The sequence below is a fragment of the Triticum aestivum genome, chromosome 4A, assembly GCF_018294505.1.
Source record: "Triticum aestivum cultivar Chinese Spring chromosome 4A, IWGSC CS RefSeq v2.1, whole genome shotgun sequence".
NCBI classification, from domain to species: Eukaryota; Viridiplantae; Streptophyta; class Magnoliopsida; order Poales; family Poaceae; genus Triticum; species Triticum aestivum.
This window is the reverse complement of record NC_057803.1, coordinates 58,863,431-58,889,057: the sequence shown is the minus strand read 5'-3', so window position 1 is coordinate 58,889,057 and position 25,627 is coordinate 58,863,431. Positions and strand designations below refer to the sequence as shown.

The window sequence follows — 25,627 nt, the reverse complement described above, 5'->3', positions numbered from 1 at the left end:
CTCCTCGGGCCAACGGTTTAGGGCTTCTCATCGTGCGTACGCGACGACGAGATTTGGTGTGAGGTTCTTTAAATCAATTCAATGATTCAACTTCGATGCTGCAGCTCCATGGCGCTGGTCCTTAGGGGCACATGCCCAAAAAAATTCTGGTTATATCAACAAGGTTAGACTGGCTTCGATATGAGAGCGGCGAAAAGAATGCGTCGACGTTTGTTGTAGCGGTGATAGTGCTCATTCGGTGGTCCAATGACCTTGATGTAATTTGCATTATGTTTGGAGTGCTTTGTACTTCTACAAAACCTTAGGATCCTGATAACTGACACAAGTGTGGCACGAACATATGGCAACTCCGATCGTTTTCTATGCCATGTTTAGCGACACGAGGATGGCAATTTCCTTTTCGGATGGCAAGCTTCAAATTTTTTTGTTTGTTTTTCTTTTCAGATGATAACTTTAGTTGTAAAAAACGTCAGATCCATAATTTTTTCAAGTGTGGCGCTTGTCGTTTGGGAACCTTTATAGCAGTGAGTCCTTTTTTAAAAAATAAAATTTAAATAATGCATTTGGATTGCATGAAGAGTCGTAATAATCATATCTGAGGAAGTGACCTTTTCCATTTCTCTGGTTTTAAAACCATGTATTACACAGAGGCCCTTAGCTCCAACTAGCGTCTCCGTATTTCTATCTCTAAGGAGGGGCAAAACGCAAAGAAGAGAGAAAAGGAAGAAACTCAAAACACTAGTAAAACCTAGCCTACCGGAGAGAGCGCCGAAAAAGGCCGGCTAGTCGGAGAGCTTGAGGTTGCCGCAGCACAGCTCGTCCGCCGCCAAAGATGTTCTCGCCGGCGATCCGGAAACCCCACCTCCACCGCAGGGAGAAGGAGGAGGCGACCCCTTCACCCCCTCCTCCCGCTCCCGCCCACTCCCCTTCCCCTGGTGGATTCATCCTCTCCGACCGCCCCGCCACCGGCACCCCGGCCCCATGGACCACCTCCTCCCTCCTCGCCAGGTGACCCTTCCGTCTCACCTGTCTTCGATTTCACCAGAATCGCCGCATTTCGCCGTATGCTTGTATCTAGTCGAGGCACCGGAAGCAAGCGATGCGCAGGAACCCCTTTGCCATCCTCACCGTAATAGGCTAGCGCGCTCACAGTTTGACACAGTTCGCCGAGGTATGATGTTTCTAAATTCTGTTTCTCTGTGCGAATTTTCAGGATTTCGACATCAAAGCAAACAGACAGGGCCGGCGATTCTGACCAGATCCAACCAGTGCGCGTAGCAGAGTTTCCCCAAGTCGTGAGGAATGCACAAGCCAACCTTCTGCAGAGGAATTTCGCCGGTAACTAGTTTCTCTTGGGCGCCCGCGCAATTTTTCTTTTGCTAGTTTGCTTCTACCATTCTGAACTGTAGATGCCGTTTATGTATCCCTTGTAGGCAAGAGCATGCTTGTAGGTGGCATTGACAAAGAGACATCCCTTGCATGGATGATATGTGGAAATGAGCTTTTTGTCTGGAGCTACTTGGCTGCTGTTGCAAAAGATTGTCTTGCACTTGAGATCCCGTCTTCGCTTGTGGGAGACAAAGACGGAAAACCCCTCTCTGGTAACCAGTGGACGGTTTGCATCATGAGATGGCATAGTAGTGGTCCATCAACAAGGAACAGTGGAGATATGTTGCACCGAAGAAGTTCAACTGGTGTTATCCTCTGCAACAGAAGAACACAAGCTATTGCGTATTGGCCTGATATCTATGATGAAAGTAGTGGCAAGGGTCCAGTTCTTAGTTTATTTGGCCACAGTGACACATCTGCAAGTGATGCCATATCTGTCTGTTACAGGTTTAACTCGGTAATTGCAGCTTCCGTTCCAGGAGCTGCTCATGAATGTATTGCGATTGCTTCTGAGCCAACAGGTGCTTTATGGTTGTTTCAGTGTTCACCACTGAGAATTCACCGAAGAGAAGTCCATTGTGATACATTAGGAGATAATGCTACTGATCATTCTCAGAAAAATAATGGTGGAAGATCCTTGGTTTGGCTACCAAGCAATGAATCATCCGAGGCTGCTGAACGGAAGTTCTTTTTGTTGACTAGCCAGGGGATACAATGTTGGGGCATCTCACTCTTGCATGGAATCAATGTAAAAATATTAGGGTCTCAGGAAATTGTTGGTAGTGATGGGGAGTTGGGCATAAAAAAGGACATAGCTGGTCAAAAGAACATCTGGCTTTTGGACATGCAGATAGATGAGCGCGGGAAGGAATTTAATATTCTTGTTGCTACCTTCTGCAAAGACCGGGTGAGTGGGTCAAACTACACTCAGTATTCACTTCTGACAATGCTGTACAAATCTAACCAAAAGTTTCCATCCGAAAACAATGTGGTTAAACGCGAAAGGTTTTTGGAGAAAAAAGCTCCTGCTCAGGTGATAATTCCTAAAGCTCGAGTGGAGGATGAAGAATTTTTGTTCTCCATGAGGCTAAAAACTGGCGGCAAGCCTTCTGGCTCAGTGATCATCTTATCAGGTGATGGAAAAGCAACGGTGGCCATCTATTGGAGGGGCTCTACCCGACTCTATCAATTTGATCTGCCTTGGGATGCTGGAAAGGTTTTTGATGCTTCCATTATCCCATCTGCTGAGGATAGGGATGAAGGAGCTTGGGTTGTTCTGACAGAAAAGGCAGGAATCTGGGCAATACCTGAAAAGGCTGTATTAGTAGGTGGGGTTGAGCCTCCAGAGCGCAGCTTATCACGAAAAGGTAGCTGTAATGAAGCGGTCGCTGAAGAGAAAAGGAGAAGTCAAGCATTCAGTGCCAGTATTGTTCCCAGAAGAGTTAGCTCTGAGGCTTGGAGTGCTGGAGACAGGCAAAGACCAGCATTAACTGGCGTAGCCCAGCAGGCTGTGGTTGATGAAGAGGCTGAGATGTTACTTAATAGGCTGTTTCATGATTTTATTTTGTCAGGCGCTGTTCATGAGGCACTTCAAAAGCTTAGAGTAGCAGGGGCATTTGAGAAAGAGGGTGAGATGAACGTATTTGTTCGAGTAAGCAGATCTATTGTAAACACATTATCTAAGCACTGGACAACAACTAGAGAAGCTGAATTTCTTGCTTCAACTATTGTTTCATCCCTTGCCGAGAAACGTCAAAAACATGAGAAATTCCTTCAATTTCTTGTCTTGTCCAAGTGCCATGAAGAACTCTCTTCAAAACAAAGTATGGATCTTCTCTTGCCATTATTATCTTTTTTTTTTAAATTTTGGACTCGTATTATCCCTGTTACAAATAATCAAACGGACCCATTGGTTATGTTACTAATTGTTCTTGCCTCTGCTATCTATATTGCACATTGTTGTCAGAATTGATGTGATCTTTCTATTATGGTATATTGTGTATGCTATAGTATCTGTTCATCATTAGGCATTTGTCTTAGAACACCCCTCCCCCTTCTCTTTAAATCATTAAATTTGTAATTGTAACAATGTGATAGGACCTAGAGACTACAATATCAATTTATATAGACGTAAGGGGAACTGATACTGTTCTATGAGTTCATTTTCTGACCGAATAATTTTCATTATGCTTTTATTCCATAGGAGCTGCAATGCTAAGTGTCATGGAACATGGAGAAAAGCTCTCTGGAATGATCCATCTTAGAGAATTACAAAATGCGCTTAGCCAGCAGAGTTCAAGCACACGTTTATCACCACAGTCCAAAACTCCAACTGCTGGTGCACTGTGGAATCTCATTCAGCTGGTCGGTGAGAAAGCTCGACGGAACACTGTTCTATTAATGGATCGTGATAATGCTGAAGTTTTCTACAGTAGAGTTTCTGACATAGAGGATCTATTTTATTGTTTGTCGCATCAACTTCGGTATATTATAACCGGAGAAGAACACCCATCTGTTCAGATGCAATGTGCACTTGAGTTATCAAATGCCTGTGTGACCTTAGTTCAGGCAGCATTACACTACAGAGCGGAGTACAAGGACTGGTATCCTTCTCCTGAAGGGCTGATAACATGGAACAGTCAGCCTGTAGTGCGGTCTGGAATCTGGAATCTGGCATCATCTGTGATGGAGCTTTTGAGAGAACCAGGATCTGCAGGCATGCCAATGAAATCTAATCTATGGTCTCAGCTGGAAGGACTCACAGATATGCTACTGGAGGGATATATTGGTGTATTAACTGCCAAATTTGAACGTGGGGAGGACCATGGTGTGCTAGCCCAAGAATACTGTGAACGGAGAGATGAGCTTCTTGGATCCCTTTATGACCTTGCAAAGCAAATTATAGAAGCAAAATATCAGGTTTGGTCTAATTCTATGCCACTATGTTCTTAATGTTTTTCTTGCGTGTTTATATTTTGCAAGTTCATGATGTCTCTTTATTTCCTTGTACTCTTATCTTATTGTTCTATCTTAGAATTCAGTCTATCCTTTATTCCCTCAGAAAATGGTGTGGTTAGGTCCATAGCTTATTTTATATGATTATCAGCTGTCCCGTACCAATTTGCGGACTGTTGAGGTTCAAACTTGTGTTATACTTGTATGTATGCAATGGTAGTTCTGGAGCATTTTGTTATTTATGTAGCAACTCACCCTTTCACTACGCAATCTGCGACATCGACATTCAGATGAGATTTTAGTAGTTTGCTGCTTGGTTGGCTCTTTGGTTGATTTCCCCTAGTGTCATTTTCATTGAAGTGAATATGGACTATACAAGCATGCATTGACTAGTAATCTCTGATCATAGCACATGTATCAGTGTATGTTTTGTTCATCTGACATGAATGTAAGTTTGTATGCATCAATATAGTGGATGATAGCTTGACATCAAGTAACAAAGGGCAGTTTCAGCTAGAATGACATTCCAAATAAAAAAGAACCATGGCAAAGGCCTATTTGGACAATTTGTAATTTAATTAACTCAACATTTTTCTGGATTGCCCATCTGCTGTTGACAGTTTCTTGACATGATGCGTTCATACTTAACATGTACTCCCTCTGTCCCATAATATAAGAACGTTTTTTACACTAGTGTAGTGCCAAAAACGCTCTTATATTATGGGACGGAGGGAGTCTCATTTTATAAACACTGTCAATGTTGGCTCTTCGGTTTTACTTGATTTTAATATGGTACTACCTAATACATGCCCATATCTACCAGGAGTCAAGTGAAGGCAATGACAATCCTGATCTGAAAGAATCTATATTTAGAGAGGTCACTTCTCCTATTTTGGCAACAGCTAAACGGCATGAAGGGTACCAAACGTTGTGGCAGATTTGCTATGATATCAGTGATACGGTTCTCCTCCGCAATCTTATGGTAAAATCATGTGATCATATCCCCAATTTGTCTAGGATCATTTTTATGCCTTGTTGTATATTTTTTCAGTGACCTAGCATATTATCCACTTTCGACCAAAAAATTGTTATGGAACACGGCTCTTATGTTGATCTTATGTTGCAGCATGATAGTATAGGACCTCATGGGGGATTCAGTTTCTACGTTTTTAAACAGCTAATCAACAGTCGGCATTACGCTAAGCTGTTAAGGCTGGGAGAAGAATTCCAGGAAGAGCTAGCTAATTTTCTGAAAGACCGCAGCGATCTTTTGTGGCTTCATGAGATATGCTTAAATCAGTTCTCAACTGCTTCAGAGACTCTTCATACCTGTGCTCTGCTTTCAAGTCCTGGAGAAGATGCTGACCTAACAAGCACCAGAAAGTCGCTGTCCTTTGTTGAAAGAAGACGTCTTCTCTATCTCTCTAAAATTGCTGCAACAGCAGGTTAACTATTTCTTCTGTTATATTTTCCTTCTATACCTCCAGCTATGCCATGATTGATGTAACCACATATTATATAATAAGTTTATGTAAAACTGGCTTCCAGTATCACTTTTAAGATGGACAGCAGTAGTTTATCAAGTGCTAAATAAATGCGATGAATTCTATAATTCTCTCCATCATTGAATTTTTCACATGCTTAGGACTTGTAGCTGTTGCATATTCTTATGGGTGTGCTGCTTAACCTTTTATTATATGGTAAGAGTTTATTTCATGATTCTGCTGAACTTTCTGCAGCACAGGAAATGCCTGATTTTCTAGAAGATAATTTTTGTTAAGGAACAGAATGTTGCATCATTCTTTTGTATTAATTCCCGTTTCTTCAATGATATGTTCTGTTCTTTTCGTGGTAAATGGACTCCTGACAAATTGCAGTTTTTAACAAGTAGGTAAGGATGTTGATTATGAAGTGAAGGTTGCACAGATAGATGCTGATATCCGGATTCTAAATCTTCAGGTGAAGCGTCTTAAACAGAAAAAGATGATGTTACTTCTGTTCTCTATAATTAATTATCTGCCTCCAGACTTCAGTGTTAACGGGCATGTATTGAAGTATTCCATGTTTGGAGGCATGGCAGTACTACCAAGTTTGAACTCCTACAAAGTTTTACAATGCTGTTTTATTTATCTTTGATGAAAATATATTCAAGCTATACAAAAGAGGATAACTTGCTTGATGGCATGTAGCTGGATGCCTTATCATTTCTAAGGGAAGTCAGAACGCATAGCTGACGAAATAATCTTTACCTTTTCTTTACAGGAAGAGATTGTTCAGCATGATCCAGAATATGCACAGGGCAAACATGCAAGCAAGCTTCTTCCGCCATCAGAACTGATCGAGATGTGCATGAAGAGAGGCCGCGAGCTTTCTCTCAAAGCCTTCGAAGTATTTGCTTGGACAGGCTCCTCGTTCCGAAGCTCCAACAAAGGCCTTCTAGAGGCTTGCTGGACAAACGCAGCCGACCAGGATGACTGGGTCGAGCTCTCACAGGCATCAGTTTCAGAAGGCTGGAGCGACGAGGTCATCCAAGAATCTCTTCAGGGAACGGTCCTCTTCAACGCTTCGAGGCTGTGCTACAGCTCAGACGCGGTGGTGTTCGACGGCACGTTCGAGGAGGTGCTCCCCGTGAGGAAAGAGGACGTGCAAGCGAGAGGCCTGGAGGCCAAGTGCTTCTCGGTGGAGGAGGTGCTGATGCAGCACGACGCTTTTCCGGACGCCGGTAGGCTGATGATGACGGCGGTGGTGATGGGCAAGGAGCTGTCCTATGCTGCCCCGGCAGATGAGCCTGTGGACATGGACTCATGATCATGCCGGAGAGGGAGGCGTGTATGTAGGCTGGAGTTCCAAATCATCAGTGCTCTTGCTTTGTGTGGCCATGCAATCGTCGGGGTTATTTGGTCGACTGGAATAGTAGTAAATTTTACTCCGTGATGGCCATGCAATAGTAAATTTTACTGTGATACTGATGCCCATTGTCGGCTGTAAACCTTTGTAGAGACTGCAACATTGTCAGCTCTTGCCTTTTTCTTTTAGCTCGAGCTGTGTTTTGAAAATTGAGGCATGCGTCACTCTTTTTTCTGGTGCTACAATTTTTTCTGAGAAATTCTGATACTACAACTAGCTGGCGTTTTGTTGCTTAAAATATTGATGCGCGGAGTTGGAAAAAGCAAAAACACTCTTCCAGTGACAGTGGTAGGAGAAAATAAGTGTGAACCGAGAATTGTGGCCCATCTGTGGGTGGTGCAAGCCCACTTACTTGCCGGGCTTCTTGTGGGTTCTAAGTGAGCCTGCCTTCAAACCCAACACTGACAGACCCACGGCGGCACGGCGGAAGCCTCACCTCCCCCAGATCCCAGACGGCCATCGCCAAACTCCTCAGCCGAAGGGAAGGGAGGACGGAGGGGAAGATCACCTTCGAATTGAGATCGCGAACTCGGCGGCGTTGCGCGCAGCGTCCGGGCGGCGGCCAAGCGGGGCAGGATGGCGGCGGCGCTGGCGCCGGGGGTGTCCCGGAAGCTGAAGAAGGTGCTCGAGACGCGGACGGACAGCCCAGATCTGCTGGCCTCTCTGGGCGCGCTCTCCACCTTCTACGAGCACAACACCCCGCAGGCGCGGCGCAACCTCAAGTCCTCCGTCGAGCAGCGCGCGCTCGCCATCAACCGCCACTTCCTCGACGCCTCCCTCCCCGCTCAGAAGGTGCGCGCTCTTGCCGCATTGCTGCCCGCCTCTCCTCCGCACGTCGTCCGTTGGTCGATTGATACCTGATTGCTCGTTTTCCTTCTATTGTTCGCGTGCAGGCGTTGGATCGCGTCGAGGGGGAAGTGCACGCGCTGGACGATTCCTGGAAGAAGTGAGTCCATTCTGGCATTTTGCTCTTTTGCTCCGCCTGCCTGGAAATGGAACCTTAGTTCATTTTCTGATATTTTTTGCACTAGGTTCAGCTCAAACCTGTAGATTTAGGGGAATTGTCACATTGTGTGAACACATGTTTTCAGTACAACGGAGACCGTAAAACCTGCAACATTTGTGAGTTTAGATGTAGACCTGCAGTTAATTATTGGTCCTAACTAAGACATTGGAGTAAATATAGATAATGTTAAGCTGTAGATGCAAAAGGTTTCTACCAGGATCAACCGGTTTAACTTGAATGCTATTCACCACCATTGTGTTAGGATTGAGGAAGCATTGAGCAGCTGTAGTGCAAGTACAGGGGATATCATCAGCACAACGGAGAGGTTGCAACAAGAACTTGAGGTTATCACTCAGCGCCAAGAAATTGTATCATGTTTCCTGCGGGATTACCAACTTTCAAATGAAGAGGTACTACTCTCTACTTAAACGAAATCAGTTGTTCCAATGATTCTTTGGTTGCTATGGTATGATGTCTTGCCCATTTAGTGGCACGGCAATCTGGAGTATGTTTATTCACAGAACCTTATGTTTAATAGATACATGCACTCCGGGAAGAAGATATAGATGAGAAATTCTTTAAGGCACTACTGCATGTCCAAGAAATCCATTCGAACTGCAAGGTTCTGCTGCGAACACACCACCAGGTACTTTCACTTTGTCCTTGAGATTTTTTCTTGCCTTAATTTTCGAGATCACAGCAACATCAACATTTTGTCTTGCCAGTCAACCCAATTAGAAGAATGGTTTTTCAGCTGTCTGTCATAAATAGGCTCTTCCTCGGGTGAAAGCAGTTAATAGGATATCTTAATTTGATTTTTTTAGTTTTGTATTTTCGGAAGTATGGAGTTCTATTAATCCATTTACTGGCATGTACATGGTCTGCTCAAATTATGTAGGGCTCATTTGGTTTACGAGATTTCCAGATCAAAGCAATAGGAAAAGTAAAAGATTTGGATGCCCTGTCCACTCCAATCTTTAGGAATTTTCCATGAGGTCTCACATAATGCTAAGAATCCTCAGAAATTAGGCCAATATGGACACAATCCTAAGGAATCTTAGTTCCTCCAGTCCTATGAAATGAATGCCATATTCAGGAAAAAATCCTATTGGAATCCTAAAAAAGCCCTGCAACCCGAATGGGCCCGTAAGGGTATGACCCTACACTCCACCAAGAACTAGACGCTTTGACACTGGGAACCTGCTTCTAATAGCTGATTCCATAGAATATTTGTGTTAATGCCCTATTTTATATTTATTCAGCGTGCTGGTTTGGAACTTATGGATATGATGTCCGTGTACCAAGAAGGAGCTTATGAAAGATTATGCAGGTACTGGCTATCTTTCTATAGTCATCTAATCTTTTGCTGTTCCTTTTCCTTACATTAGATGTCTTTATTTTTTACTGCATATTGGAGATATATTTCCACTCACCGCTTTTGATTGCTTTTACTGCTACTGACAATATGGTACCCTAACATTTCCTTTGGCTGTTTTTTTTAACTTTGTAATTCTTGTTTTGTGCTCTAATTTGACCTTACCTACTGTTGTAAAGCTAGTGTTCAATGTTCATCTGTACTTGACTTCATTCATTAGGCACTCTGAAAAATAATTAAGTTCTCATGATAAGTACTGTTGAATGAACTGTTGCCAAATACCTTGCTCGAATTTGCTATTGTGCTGTGTTCTATATAATATCATCAATTGATGTTTTATGTTGAAGTGTCGTAATTCAAATTTCCCTGTCATCAGGTGGGTTCAAGTTGAGTGTAAAAAACTAGGTGATACTGATAATCCTGAAGTAAGTGAACTTTTGAAGAAGGCTGTTCGGTGCCTGAAGGAAAGGCCTGTTCTGTTCAAGTACTGCGCAGAAGAGGTATGCCATGCCTTGTAAATAGTCATGATACCTGAGTTTACCTTCTATACACAGTAAAGTTGCAGTTAATTCAAATGGTGTCTGATAGTTTAGTTGTCCACATCCATAGGTTGCCAATATGAGGCATCATGCCTTATTCAGGCGGTTCATAAGTGCTCTTACTAGAGGTGGACCCGGAGGGCTCCCAAGGCCAATAGAAGTGCATGCTCATGATCCTCTTCGTTATGTTGGCGATATGCTGGGATGGCTGCATCAGGTGATTTCCTTGGTCTATCCTTGTTAATAGTCAGTATGCAATGAGCTAATTAATGTTTGTTAAATAAATTCCCTTTCAAATAACATGCACACATATGCATCATTCATCTGCAACTTAAAGATAGTCCTTTAGCCTTTCTGAACTTCTGGTTTTAATGTTTGAAGGCACTTGCATCTGAAAGAGAGCTTATAGCTGCGCTGCTTGATCCGGATGCAATAAGTGACAGTGGTCCAGCTAATCGTCGTCATTCTGTAAGAGAAGGTGATTCATCCAAAGGAGAATCTGATTTCACTTTTGTTCTCGATAGAATATTTGAAGGGGCATGCCGACCGTTTAAAGTTCGAGTTGAGCAAGTTCTGCAGTCACAACCAAGTCTGATAGTTTCTTACAAACTTAGTAATACCCTGGAGTTTTATGGTTACACGGTGAGTCTGAAATTCTAGTTCTGGCCATTTAGTAAAGCTAAGATTTATTCAGTTCACACATGGTCCTTTTCTATTCTAGATATCAGAACTGCTGGGTGTAGACACATCATTGTGCAATACAATATGGTCACTTAGAGATGCAACACAGCGGACATTCTTCAACATCCTGAAGAGCCGTGGAGAAAAGTTATTGCGATATCCTCCACTTGTTGCGGTTGACCTCTCTCCCCCGCCAGCAGTGAGGGAGGGAGTTTCTCTGTTGCTTGAGCTCATAAGTACCTACAATAGCATGATGGTTTCTGCCTCTGGAAAAGGGTTAAACTTTGATCCAGTCATTTCTGCAATACTGGATCCTATAATTCAGGTGAGATTTCTGCATTCGGTGTACTTAGTTTGTACAGATGTCTAAAAAGCATGTCCGGCAAGCTGAAAATTTATTGCTCGATCTGACTAATTTTTATCCTTGGTGCAATTTTGAATTGTTATCCTATCCAGTATCCACTGAGCACTCTGTATTATTATTTTTGTAATAATAGGATTTATCTTCCTATCCTCTATGTCTACTGTGATGTTATGGGACAATTCTTGAAACTAGCAGTATTTCAGTGTCTGTATTCACCATCAAGTTATCTTCAGTTCAAGCAAGCTATCAGTATTACACAATTGCTTAATATCTCCAAAGTAATTATGTGTTTTAGTGTCACTTCCAAAACATTTCATTTCATTCTAGAAGTTTTTGGTGCTGTTCCATGTGGATATTTTTTTGGGTAATCATATAGTATAAAGTAACGCTAGACTGCACCTAATATGAAATAACAAGTGTGTACGTTTTACACATTTTGCATTGCATCAGTACCTGTGATTTGTAGAAACTAATATATTAGTATGTTCTAGTGGAGCCAGTTACTACAGATGACATGCGCTATCGGTTCAAAAGGTGTTCCATATTTGCTGTTCTTCTCTTTTACAAGTAGTTTTGTTATATCTTTATTCTTGTTACCACAGAATGTGATGTTATCTGCATTGTGGTTTATAGGGAGTCCTCATTTACATGTGGTACTGTTAGTGCTAATCCTGACTTCCTGACCTACTCTTCAGATGTGTGAGCAAGCCGCAGAGGCACAAAAGTCAAAAGGTGCACTTGCACGGCGTGGTAGAACTAGTTCTGAACCTATGGGAAGTAAGAGAGATTCAATCTCAGTTGATGCTATTCTATCAAAGAAATCATCTACATCGGTCCTGGTTAGTAGCATAATTCTTTTTGTTTGCCACGTGCATCGTAATGTGAATCCCTTGGACCTGTGACTATTGTGGAGCAACCTTTGTACTTTTGTTCTGGTCATGAACTGAACTAGTAAAACAGACTGCCTTTTTTCTTTCTGTTGCCAGTCACCACCACACACTATACAGTTACTAGACTAGTAAAATACAGATGGTACAAGTCAAGAAATTTCAGAAAGTTCCCTGTAGCTGCAACAGTGAAACTGGCACCTTTGTTAGTGCAAACTGTAGAGAAAAAAGAGGAGACAACTAGCGGGGCAGAGATGGATAAGATCAAACACTTCCAATCATTTTGTGGCTAGCACTATTAGACATGGGAAACACTTATGATTTAGTAATTGACAAGCTGATCCTACATATACTGATAGGCATGCAATCCCAATTTGCATTCCTTAGTACTCGCCTTATGATCCCAGAATAAAAATATAACTGGCTTTATGAAAAACAGCCGGTGTTGTGGATTTCATGATTGCCTTTGTGTTCAATTTTATTTCATAACCTTTTGGGCACTGATCAGATTAAAGAAACTGTGATTTTTTATGCTCGGATCAGAAACCTTTTTGCTTTAAGCCTTTGACTGGGTAGACTAGCTCGCTTCAGCTGTGCAAATCAACTTGTAGACATTTGCTTACATCCAAGTAATTTCAGTACTTTTCCTTACATGATGCCATGCAATGTACAGAGTGGTGAATCTTCGTCCAAAGTTTACCTCATCAACTGCTTATCAGCTATTGAGGAACCACTGATGGATCAGGAGGTTGCTACAAGCTATGTTAACAACCTTCACTCTATGATCGAAACACACACGCGTGCCTTAGTAGATAAAGAAGCTGATAGCATTCTCAGTAAATGTGGATTGTCAAGTAAGATGCCATACCTAAAGAACTACAGCTCCACTGACGGCAATGACGATGCAAGACCTCTGGCAGATGTCGTGGAGACATCACCACAAATGCTTCTGGAATGCTTGAAGGCATTCTATGGTATTGTGACTGGAACAGAAGGCTCCTTGCCGGAATTCGAGCAGCTGCAGGTTCCAAGGTTACGCTCAGACGCGTGCTACGGTTTGGCGAGAGCCCTAGCAGAAGCTTACGAGCTCATTTACAGGGCGGTGATGGATCCAAAGAACTGTTATCCTGACCCAAGATCGTTGGTCAAGCATTCGCCTGAGCAGATAAGAACGATACTGGAAATCTGAGGTCCACACACCATACCTTTTGATACATGTAATGAGAGGAGATTCATGTTCAGAATCACTGTGATGTATATTACTACCTGCTAAATCTGAGGTTGCAATTTCTTGAGAAATACTGAAGTGGTCACACCTTTGGTGAACTGTTATATCATATCGATACTCATGTATTACAGTTTTGCTTGTTTATAAAACCACATGAATCATTGTCGGATGAACAATAGTGTCAGAGAAGCATTCCGGTGGAAGATGAATGAAACCAGATTCCAGTATTTCTGGTTCTTGCTTGTGTAGGGTTGAAAGCGATGCCGAATAACTGCATCCAACTTGCCAACTAGAGTCAAGCAACTGCTAGTGGACCAGAGGCTCTCATGAGCAAATTGGCAGAGGATGTCACTGTTTTCCTTCCCGCTGTAACCTTCCGCAAAACGTCGGAATTAATTGCATCCTTACTGTGTTACTTTCAATATTATTACTACAGACGAGCAGCTGATTTTGATGGAACTTTGTGTGTGGCCCCCCGCTATCTGATCTCCTTTTTCGTGCTGATTTGGCGGATGCAAGCTGTAGCTGTTGACTGCAGCGACGAGCGGAACTCGGAACTTTGGCCGGTGTGGAAAGTGGAAGCCGCCGCTAATCAGGATCCAAGGCCGTTTCTTGGGGGATAACTAATGCTATCAGGGACAGGTTATCCAGGTATGGTTGAAAAGGTATTCAAGCTTGTCGGCAGTGTACATTTGTTTGTTTTCCTCCTACTTTTCTTTTGGCAACATGTTTTCCTCTTATTTTGTGATCAAATTTTCTCCTCTAAGGCAGCTGAAAAATATGATATATGTATAGTCAGTCAATCAAATCAACTAATTTAAATTATGGAGTAGCGTGGCTTGCAATAGCAGCATCAACCTCGTTGAATACTGCACAGCCCATCCATTAGCTGCTCATCAGCACCGTAGAGTAGGTTGACCTTGATTAATTAGTCCCCCTACGAGCAAATTAAACTGCATTATGAAGCAGATAGTTGCACGGTTAGGTGGGTGTCTCCACCATCCTACGTGATTAGGGTGCCTCTAGCCGCCCCTAGTACGTGGTGCCACTAAACTAGCTTCTCCTAATCCTGAAAACCCTGTGAGGTCACGTCCCCTCTCTTAATCTAAGGCCACGGGCATACGTGCGCACTTCCACTACCCGTTTCCCGGACAAGAAAACGACCAGTTGCATGCCTTGCGTCGTCGGACCCCGGGTCGTCGTTTGGCCCGCCCGGGATTTTTCCATGCGTTGGCATGCGGCGCACGGCAAGTGGGCGCAGCGTGTGGAGAGGGTGGGACGGCTACCCGAGGCCGAGGTCGAGGTCTCCGGTCCACGCCTGCGCGGCCACGGTGGAGGGATCACTGATGCAGAATGTAACAAGCTAGCCGTGACTGTGCCTGTGGTGGGAACGGGCGCCCGTGAGCGGCGGGCGGACGACGACGACGACGTACGGCCCCGCATTCCCATGACGGCGAGGAGGCGAGACGGGAGGATGGACTGCTGGAGTGATTACTTGGATTCTCTCTCTGGGCCTAGCTAGAGTAGACGGGATAGTGATGAGCTGCGTGCCAGTGTGTTTGTGTGTGCAGTGCGGGATGGGGCAGCACAGCAGGAGCAGTAGGAGTAGGTTGGTCGTTGGTCTCGGCTTTCAATGCGGAAAATTCCACTGCAATGAACCAGCAAAAATGACAGCCGACGCGGCGCGGACGCAAGCGCGCGCACCACCACAGACACCATCAAGCCATTGCGCTGCCGCGCGCGCCTTCCTTTCCTTTCCTTCCCTGCGCCGCAGCTAGCAGCAGCAGCAAGCTCGCCTGACTAGCTATAGGAGCAAACAAATCTAAGATGAGAGGGACGCCGTGCTCGGAGCTCGGGAGTAGGATAAGCTAAGGTAGCTAGCTACGGAGATGCGGTGCCCGGCGCTGCTGCTGCTGCCGCTGCTGGCGGCCGTGCTGCTGCACGCGGCGGCCGCGGCCGGCGGAGGCAACGGGAGCTGCGTGCGGAGCTGCGGCCGCATGACGCTGCCGTACCCGTTCGGCTTCTCCAGCGGCTGCACCGTACGCCTCGGCTGCCACGTCGGGGCCGACGGCGTCGGCGCCGCGTGGCTCGGCGGCGCGCCGGAGCTGGGCCTGCTCGTGCGCAACGTCACGCCGCGCGCGCTCACCCTCAACCTGCAGCCCGACTGCGATCGCTCGTTCAATGCGTCCGTCGCGGCGCTCTTCTCGGACAGCTACGCGCCCTCCTCCCGGAACGGGCTCGTCGTCAGAAACTGCAGCAGCTCCGAGGCTGACCGCATCAGAAACTGCAGCAGCGACTACATCAACCGAAGCACGTCCCACTGCACCGCCAACGAGCCCATCCGCTGCATCCTGCCCCCTTCCAACACCACCAGCGGCCACCATTTTCTGTACAAGAGCGAGGTGCTCAGGTCCAACTGCACCGGGCTGGTGACGGCGGTGAGCTACTCGGACGCGCAGGGGCCGTCGCTGCTGCTCGAAGCGCTGGAGCTGGACTGGTGGGTGCCGGGGCGGTGCGGCTGCGCCCCCAGAGCCACCTGCACCCAGTTCAACGCGACGACGGCGAGGCGGGAGGCGTTCCGGTGCGAGTGCCCGGAGGGGCTCCAGGGCGACGGCTTCGTCGACGGCGCCGGTTGCCGGGAAGGTCAGTGCTTCATCACACACACCACAACGAGTATTTCTTTCATCGTTTGTTTTCCTTCTCCATTTAGCGAGTCAAGTTGTGCGAGCTAGACGGACAGACTAGCCATTACTCTACGCCTTCGCTCTCGTTGACCACGCAACTAACAATCCGCGGCGTCGGCTGCGCACCTAGAATTGTGGACCATTGGCACCTTGAAGACAGACGGGCAGGAATTGATCATATCCCTTGGTTCTTTGGTTGTGTCACCCACATGTTCAATGGAGCCGCGAAAGGCTCTGCCCACCGACTTCTCTGACCAAAAAAAACCTCACGGATAAGGTGGCTCCGCCCCCTTTCTTGGTAGCCATTTACGTTTCACACTGTCGACTAAAACGCACATTGCTGAATTCCCTCACGTTTCTCCCTCGCCCGTTAGCCGGCGACGTGTTAGGCGTCGCAAACGGCACGGGGACCTCGTGGCGTGCTGGTTCAAAAGGAGGATAACCTCCGGCCTCTGCATGGAGAGCAGCAGCGGGAATCATCACTTTTGGGTGTTTAGATGGTGCTTTTTGTTGTTGCGTCTTATTGCATTGTCAACACGTGCGGATTGCACTCGTTTCTCGGCCAGCTCTCCATGTTATTTTTAGAAAATGATCGATCGAATTGACCATCGGTCGGCCAACTCCCCAGGTTTTCCTCCACTCAAGTGCCTCCAGCACTTCATGGATGACCACATTGCGACTTTGCAGCACCAATGTTGGGAAGGCATTGTGAGTATGGGGAGTGGGTACCGGGTTGCGTGACTTAGCTCTTGGGGCTCCGGCGATCTAGGATCTAGGAAGGGTGGTGTCTCCATTGTTAATTGCGAGAGGTTAGTGAATTAGAGATTTTATTATGTTGCCTAGATATTTTTGACATGCATGCAAGCACATATGTCGTTTGTTGCATACACACCTTCATCTTGAAAAAAGGAACAAATTGTTTTGATGTTGCAAATGTGTTCCTTTGTTGTTGTATGTGTTGTTCACATATGTTGCTTAGGTTAGTCTTTTTATATATTGCGAGTATGGTAGCAAATTTTCTACGCTTTTGTTTCAACGAACGGAGATTTTTGCATACATATAACTTTTGCTATGTGGCGTGTTTGAAATGCTGCATTATTCTTGAATGAGTTTTTACGAGTGTGGTGGTAAACACTGCAATGATGTTGCGTATGGGTATGATATGTATTCCTAGATTTGCCACTTAAAGTGGGATGGTGGATGAGGATATCGATCGGGTGAAATATCACCTGGCCGATGCCTGGGGTTGGCCATTCTTTTTCTTTTTAATGAAAATAATCATCTTGCATTTCATACTGTAAAAATCATGCATGACTGAATTTTCTCAGGAGGTTCTCACGTGCAATACGGAATGTGGTGGAATACATACATTGAAATTGGTCAAAAAAAATTACTTTGCAAAATATTATTCTTTGTTGACCAGCAAGTATCTATTGATAGCTGAGTTAACTTTTGATCACTGAATAAAATTGCGTGAAGTTTAACGTAATCTGATATTTGAGATCTGCCGGCGAGAGTAAATGAGTAGTTAACTAGCTCGTTAGCAGGCGCTTGGCCTTGGAATATTTTATTTTTGCATGCATGTCAATGTAATGTTATGAAAGGAGTTCTTCAAATTGCCGCTTAAATTATGTTGAAATTGCTAAATAATGTATGAAGTCAAACTCTTGATATCATTGCTACTCCCTTTTTCCCTCTTCTCGTCAATCTTACACCTGTGTGTCCAATGGTTACAGTTTCCAAGTCCAAGTGCGATCGCTCGAATTACCTATCAAGAGATTGTGGCAAGATCGTCCTCGTTGGTCTTATCATGGCAGGTAACTTGCTCATGCATCTTATAAGCTGATATAAAACTTAAGAAAGCTACATTATTTATTTTTTAGATTGCTTTTTGGCACTGCCACTATACAATCCTCAGAAATGTCTTACCGGTTGAAAGTTTAGAACTGATCAAGGCTACAATAAGAAAGAAAAGCTCTATCGTAGCTACTAAAAAGAAAAGTTGTACAAGTGGCTACCATCGTGCAACACAAATGTCATCCACTCACATAGAATATGATTGGTTTGCTCCCAATATTTGGCTAGCCAAATGTTGGCAATACCAACGCTTGCCAACTATTGGCAATTTTCTGTGAGATGGTAAGATGACTCGGTAACCAACCAAGTAGTAGCCAATATTTGGCACAATGCCAAACATTGGCATTGCCAATTCTTGGCACCAAACCAATTATGCTTATATTGTGTGCATGTTTTCAACGGGACCTCCTATTTCGCGCACGGGTTGCTGGGTAGCGACCAAGTACGCACCCCCCGCTACACGAGCGTGTGCTTTTGGGCCAACCCGTATGAGCGGCGGGTGATCCTGTTTTTTTATTTCTTTTTGTTATCTTCTGCCTTTTTGCTTCAATTAAATTGTTCGGGGTTTAAACACTCCTGAATTTCAAATAATGGTTGGTATTAAAAAAACTTGAATATCAAAAAATGTTCCCAAGTTTTCAAAAATTGTTCTCAAATTCAAAAGGTGTTTCCAAGTTCGACAAATGTTTTTGAATTCAAAAAATGGTCTGGGAATTGAAAAAAAGTTCCCATATTCAAAAAAGGTTTATGATTTTGAAAAATGTTCAGGAATTCTAACAGATGTTCAGGATTTTGAATACATTATTGTGGATTAAGAAATGATCCAGGTTATTTTAAATGTTCAGAAAAAAATAAGAACCAAAAAATTGGAAAATGTTTGTGAATTTGAAAAAATGTCGCGATCAAATAGATTTTTTTTACGAATTCAATTTGTTTTTGTGCTTCAAAAAATGTTCACAAAAATAGAAAAATGTTCGAAAATGAACAAGAAAAAAATAAAAGTAAAACAGAAAATGAACATGTAAAAAGAAAAAAATAAACGCTAAAACGTAAACGAAAAAGAAAGGAAAATAAAAAAGCGTAAAAAGAAAGAAAAACCGGCCTGGGAAGGTTTTAAAACCTTGAACCTTACCCAAAATGGCCCCCCTCTAGCAGACGGCGACTTTGGGCCGGCCCAGGTTTCAGACGGCATTCCCCTATTTTTTTCGTTTCTTTTCGTTTTCTGTTTTTTTTGCTTCTTTAGGAAAGTTCAGGATTTGAAAAAAAACTTTAGAATTTCAAAAAATGCCACGAATACAAAAAAATGTGCTTTAATTCAGAAAAAAATCATAATTTCTGAAACAATGATCATTTTTTTAATTTCGATGGACATTTTTTGTATTTTGATAAACAAATTTATTTTTGGATGCCCATTTTTTATTTTTATGTACACAATTTGAATTTTGGATGAACATTTTTAGAATTTGTTTTATATTTGATGATAAAATTTTAAATTCAATGAATTATTTTTCGAAATTGATGAACACATTTTATTTTTAGTGAATTTGTGGTGAAATTAAGGTACACATTTTGAATTTGACCTACATTTTTTAGTATGATGAATTTTGTTAGAAAATTCATCATCATTTTTTGAACTTGATGAACATTTTTTGAATTTGATGAACAAAAGTTGAATTTGAAAAACTATTTGATTTTTAAAATAGATTTGAAAAGGATGTTCCCAAATTTCAGAAAATGTTTGTGAATATGGAACGAAAAGAACAACAAGAAGGACAAACGAAAATTTAAAATCGTACAGATATCTCAAAAGAAAAGGAAAATTCGCACGGAAGCAGTTCGATCATGGGAAGAATTTGTTGTTATGTCTCATGAAATTTCATAATATTCCAACATTCACTCTAATATAATTTGCATTTTTTGTCCGTACAAGGTCTCTGTAACTTTTCTGCAAAACTGCAGCCCTTTCGGTTTTAATGAACATTTTGAAAATATAAAAATTAAAGAGATGATGAACATTTTGAAAATATAAAAATTAAAGAAATGATGAACATTTTGTTCATTTTGAAATAAATGAACGAATTTTGAATTTGACCTGCATTTTTTGATATGATGAGCAATTTTAAAAAATTCATCATTATTTTTTGAACTTGATGAACATTTTTTGATTTTGATGAACAAATTTTAAATTTGAACACTATTCTACTTTTTTTAAAATAGAGTTGAAAAAGATGCTCCCAGATTTCAGAAAATGATTGTGGATATGGAATGAAAAAACCAAAAAGAAAGCAAAACGAAAATTTAAAGTAGATTTTTTTGGAGAAAGAGATAAACCCGCTGTTGCGAGTACATGTTAGGCTGAAGAAAGGACCATCTTTCCATTTATGTGGGCTCATTTGTCTCTCCGTCCTGTAAATAATATTATGGGCCACCATGCATGTGTACTGTTTAATATGATTTCTGAAGCTGGGCTGTATTTTATATTCTACTCCATATGTAAAGAAATATAAGAGTGTTTAGATCACAAAATAGCAAGGTTGGGCTGTTCGTTCATTGATGGGCTTTTAACATAGCCCAGTATCGCTTGGTTATTTAAAATGTAAAAATACTCTTTTGAGAATAAAATAGGTCCTCTCTGGAAGTTGCTAAAAAAAAATAGAGCAATGCTACACATACGTAATGTTACGTACAGATCTTACGTAAAAGACGATGTGAAGGTTGTTAATTGGGCCAGGATTAGCAGCTGAGGCCTATCCCGGTTAAAATCAGGGGGAAGGAGAGAATTTTATGGAAGGTTAAGTGAGCCTACGTAGCAATTTTTGTAGATGTAGGATTATTGAAAACAGTTTGTCTAATTCACATTTAGGCCTTCTTTGATTTGAACGAACTTCATAGAAATTCTAGAGGATAGGATTTTTATAGGATTTTTTTTCCTTTGGAGCCCTTTAGTTCATAGGAATGGATTCCTATTCCTACATAGGAATGGTTCCTATCCTCCACATTTCATAGGAAAATAAAAATGAGCCTAGACTCAATGAAAAAATTGCTTTGATGTCAACCAAATGACATCTCATTTTCTATTCTTACTCATAGGATTTGAGATACATGCCATCTCATTTCCTACAAAGTTTCTATTTTTATGATAATTCTATCCTATGAACCAAAAGAGACCTTAGATGTTTTCTAAGGATGTCACATCTAAGGGCCTCTTTGATTCACATGTTTTTAAAAACGCGGGAACAAAAAAAGTATAGGATTGAAGTGTCATGCCCACTTGAATCCTATAGGATTAGCAAGGAGTGTTTGATTTCACGGAAAAAACAAAGAAATTGTAAAAACAGGTTGGAGTGGATGTTAGATTTCCTATAAAATGTAGTACACAAGATTCTATTGAAAAAATTTCTATGGGATTCAATCCTATGAATCAAAAGACAAACGTAGAAAAAATTCCAAAGGCTTTCAATCCTCCAAAATTCCTATAGAATTCCTTTGAATCAAAGGAGCTCTAAACTCCCATAAATAACACAACAACAAGGAACAAAAAAACTGCGACAAAAAAAAATAGACCACATACATAGTGGACATCAGGTTAGATGTGAGTGACATATGTCACATCTAAAATGTGTCCTAAACAGACCCTATTGAAAAAAATACTCTCCGGAAATCCTACAGACATCTCAAAAGAAAAGGAAAGTTCATACAGAAGCAGTTCGATCATTGGAAGGATTCGTTCTTATGTAACTTTTCTGCAAAACCCTTATCGGTTTTTGATGACATTTCTACAATATAATTTGCATTTTCTTGGTCCATACAAGGTTTCTGTAACTTTTCTGCAAAACCCTTATCGGTTCTTGATGACATTTCTGCACGTACTGTAGGAATAATTTTCGGAGCCATGGTGACGGGCATCGGCTGCGTGGTGTGCCACGTGCTGAAGCGCCGTTCTGCGTCCATCCGGTCGCAGCAGAGCACGAAGCGGCTCCTGTCGGAGGCGGACTGCACGGTGCCGCTCTACTCGTACCGCGAGATCGAGCGCGCCACCAGCGGCTTCTCCGAGGACCACCGGCTCGGCACGGGCGCCTACGGCACGGTCTACGCCGGCCGCCTCAGCGACAACCGCCTGGTCGCCGTGAAGCGGATCAAGCACCGCGACAACGCCGACGGCGGCCTGGACTCCGTCATGAACGAGGTGAAGCTGGTGTCCTCGGTGAGCCACCGCCACCTGGTCCGCCTCCTGGGGTGCTGCATCGAGCAGGGCCAGCAGATCCTGGTCTACGAGTTCATGCCCAACGGCACGCTGGCGCAGCACCTGCAGCGGGAGCGCGGCCGGCCCGCCGTGCCCTGGACGGTGCGCCTCCGCGTGGCCGCCGAGACCGCCAAGGCCATCGCGTACCTGCACTCGGAGGTGCACCCGCCCATCTACCACCGCGACATCAAGTCCAGCAACATCCTGCTGGACCACGAGTACAACTCCAAGGTGGCCGACTTCGGGCTGTCCCGGATGGGCATGACCTCCGTCGACTCGTCGCACATCTCCACGGCGCCGCAGGGCACCCCGGGGTACGTGGACCCGCAGTACCACCAGAACTTCCACCTCTCGGACAAGAGCGACGTGTACAGCTTCGGCGTGGTGCTGGTGGAGATCATCACGGCCATGAAGGCCGTCGACTTCAGCCGGGGCCCCAGCGAGGTCAACCTGGCGCAGCTCGCCGTGGAGAGGATCGGCAGGGGCTGCGTGGACGACATCGTCGACCCCTTCCTGGACCCGCACCGGGACGCGTGGACGCTCACGTCCATCCACAAGGTGGCGGAGCTGGCCTTCAGGTGCCTCGCGTTCCACAGCGAGATCAGGCCGTCCATGGCCGAGGTCGCCGACGAGCTGGAGCAGATACAGGTCAGCGGGTGGGCGCCGTCGGCGGACGACGCCGCGTTCATGTCGACCACGTCGTCGCTCTGCTCGTCGGCGCCGTCGCGCGGCACGGACAAGTCGCTGGGGCCGGACAAAGGCAGGGGCGAGGCGTTGCCGACGTCTGCCCCGGCGACGGCGGTGGCTGAGCGGGAGACGGAGAAGGGCGCGGCGGGGTCCTCCCCTGTGTCCGTCCAGGAGAGGTGGTTCAGCGACAGGAGCTCCCCTTCCTCCAATAGCCTGCTCGGGAATAGCAGCTCGCTTCACTGAACTGAAACACGCCGCCATTAGTCCTGACATCCATTCCGTCGTTGTTTAGTTTAGCTGTAAAATTTAGAGATGTACGATTTCTTCTAGTATAGCTACCAAAGAAAAGAAAACGTACGATTTCTGGGTCTCTTCTTGTGCCGCTCATTTCCTTTTCCGTTGGTTCCAGGCAATCTGTAAATGAAACTTTTTACCTAGTCTACTCAGACGTCAGGTTGAAGAGCCATTGATTCGACCAAGTCGACGTGCAGACGGAGAGATGATTGTCTAGAACGGAACTCGCTGACCAGTTGGGTGGAGCTGGCGGAAATCCGGTAAAACCCCCGGTAGAATTTGGTCCTTGGCTTACATTTCGTGGTCCAGATAAAAGTACGACGGGGTCAATTCTCGGCCAGGTGAAAAGTACGTGCCGGCCACGCTTGTGCACATTATACCCATACAATCGAAATCATTTTCCCTGCAGGCCCATGCTAGCTTCAAGTGTGGAAAATATGTTCTCTGGTGAAACAAACAAAACTGACGGTCCCGAGAACCTGCTAGCTAGGCTGCCCCGTCCCGTGCAAGTGGGGAAAATATCTTCTCTGGTGAAACAAACAAAACTAACGGTCCCGAGAACGGTCGTACGTGCTGACGGGCAAACCATGAAGCGGGAAAACCCTATACGACGCGCGCTGAGTCAAACTGCTGAGGCTTCGCACAGAGAGCTAACAACTACTCCCTTCATTCCAAAATAGTTGACTCAATTTTATACTAACTTTAATGCAAAGTTAGTATAAAGTTGGGTCATCTATTTTGAAACGGAGGGAGTAGTGAATAACGTTAACAGGCCCAGTTACTAGATAAAACGCACTACAGTTTCCGCTTTTGGGAACCTCCTAGAAGTTTCCTGATCGGTTTGGGAAGCTTCTAGAAGGTTTCTGAAGCAGTTTTTATTGGTTTTCACTTTTTTATTTGCAGTTTTTTCTTAAACTGTTTTTCTCATTTTCTTTTTTCCATTACATATTTTTTCATTTTTCATATTTTGTATTTCTCTTTCTTTTCTCTTTTTTCATTTATTTTATAATTCCTTTTTATACTAGTTTTTTTGTTCCTATTTTTCTCTTTCAGAATTTCAAATTTGATTGAAATTTCAAAAAAATGTTCGGAAGTTCAAAACATGTTCCTGTTTTTTAATTACTATTCAGAAGGTCAAAAATTATTAGGGATTTCTAAAAAATGTGCGCATATTTGAAAACATGTTCATGTTTCAAAAAAAATCACAAATTCAAAAAGTGTTTTTGATATTTAAAAACTATGTTCATAAGTTCAAAAAATGTTCCTATTTTCAAATTTTGTTCACAAATTCAATAAATGTTCGTAAGGGTCACATTTTTAAATTTTGTTCAGAGTTTCAGATTTTGTTAACGGATGCAAAAAAATTCCCTTTTGTTCAAAATGTTCATGTTTTAAAAAAATGTTCCTTTTTGTCAACATTTTAACAGAAATTAAAGAAAGTTCCTGGCTTGAAATTTGTCCGTGTTTGTGAAAAAAATGGGAACTGGAAAATTGTTCCTGTTTTTCAAAATTTGTTCACAAATTCATACTTTCTTCCCTATTTGAATTTTGGTAACAAATCAAAAAATTGAGCAATTTCTCCAATACTAGTTCATATTTTTCAAAAAAAATCAAAATTTTATTAAAAACTATTCTTTATTTTCTTTAAAAGTTTTTAAAAAAGGATTCTTCGATGTGGGTAGTTCTAAAAGATTTCACGCTGCAAATACAACACTCACTGATCTGCTCTACTGGTTACGCACCTGTCCATACAATCACCAATTTCTAAGAAATCAAGCCTCCTCGTCTGCGTGCCACGTGCCAATGGTCCCACCCAGGCTGGTGCGTCTCGGTCAACTACTCAGCCTCACATCCCGCATCCACGCATCCCACGAACTTCTCCATTTCTTCCCATTCTCCCACACGTTGAGCCTGATGAACCTCGACGGAAATTCTTTCTCCGCCGTATCCCGCAAGAGGCCCTGGAGACTCACAGAAGTGCCTCTCCAATTGCAGCCACCGTGCCGCTGACATTCGCCGCAGGCCTCCATCTCCGCTTGACAACCCAATCTCACAGCAGACCTCCACCAGACGACCTGCGCCGACGCAACAGCGCCGCTGCTGCAACACAACACCGTCGTTCATGGCAGCTGTCGGTGTCAAAACTGGCGGATCTCGGGTAGGGGGCCCCGAACTATGCGTCTAAGGATTGATGATAACAGGAGACAGGGGACACGATGTTTACCCAGGTTCGGGCCCTCTTGATGGAGGTAATACCCTACATCCTGCTTGATTGATATTGATGAATATGAGTGTTACAAGAGTTGATCTACCTCAAGATCGTATGTTGTGGTCTAAACCCTACAACTATGATGAGTAATGTCCTAATCATCTATTGACTAGTCTGGCCTCGGCTTATATAACATACCAGAGGCCTAGGATAACAAGAGTCCTAGTCGAATACGTCGGTGAAGAGGAGTCCTTGTCTTCATCATCAAGTCTTGTGGAATCTTCCTCGTATATGTCTTCGACTGTCCGAACTGGCCCATGAG

The 25,627-nt window shown here is 43.7% G+C and overlaps 3 protein-coding genes across 3 annotated transcripts; all 3 read left to right on the top strand.

Annotated features, from left to right (window-relative positions):
- Nucleotides 1-703: 703 nt before the first annotated feature.
- Nucleotides 704-7,433, top strand: LOC123085115 (nuclear pore complex protein NUP133). Its single transcript, XM_044506706.1, has 8 exons — nt 704-1,008; nt 1,214-1,338; nt 1,434-3,212; nt 3,593-4,308; nt 5,168-5,326; nt 5,471-5,789; nt 6,236-6,303; nt 6,607-7,433. The coding sequence occupies exons 1-8, from the start codon at nt 833-835 to the stop codon at nt 7,150-7,152; spliced, it is 3,888 nt and encodes a 1,295-aa protein (XP_044362641.1). The 5' UTR covers nt 704-832; the 3' UTR covers nt 7,153-7,433.
- Nucleotides 7,434-7,659: 226 nt separating this feature from the next.
- Nucleotides 7,660-13,500, top strand: LOC123085117 (conserved oligomeric Golgi complex subunit 6). Its single transcript, XM_044506708.1, has 11 exons — nt 7,660-8,043; nt 8,145-8,197; nt 8,520-8,667; nt 8,796-8,903; nt 9,520-9,587; nt 10,009-10,132; nt 10,242-10,388; nt 10,553-10,813; nt 10,893-11,177; nt 11,912-12,055; nt 12,777-13,500. The coding sequence occupies exons 1-11, from the start codon at nt 7,828-7,830 to the stop codon at nt 13,290-13,292; spliced, it is 2,070 nt and encodes a 689-aa protein (XP_044362643.1). The 5' UTR covers nt 7,660-7,827; the 3' UTR covers nt 13,293-13,500.
- A 1,350-nt stretch (nt 13,501-14,850) lies between these two features.
- LOC123085116 (wall-associated receptor kinase-like 14) lies at nt 14,851-23,173 on the top strand. Its single transcript, XM_044506707.1, has 3 exons — nt 14,851-15,974; nt 17,752-17,832; nt 21,748-23,173. Exons 1-3 carry the CDS (start codon nt 15,221-15,223, stop codon nt 23,043-23,045), a joined length of 2,133 nt encoding a protein of 710 aa, XP_044362642.1. The 5' UTR covers nt 14,851-15,220; the 3' UTR covers nt 23,046-23,173.
- The last annotated feature ends 2,454 nt before the right edge of the window (nt 23,174-25,627 follow it).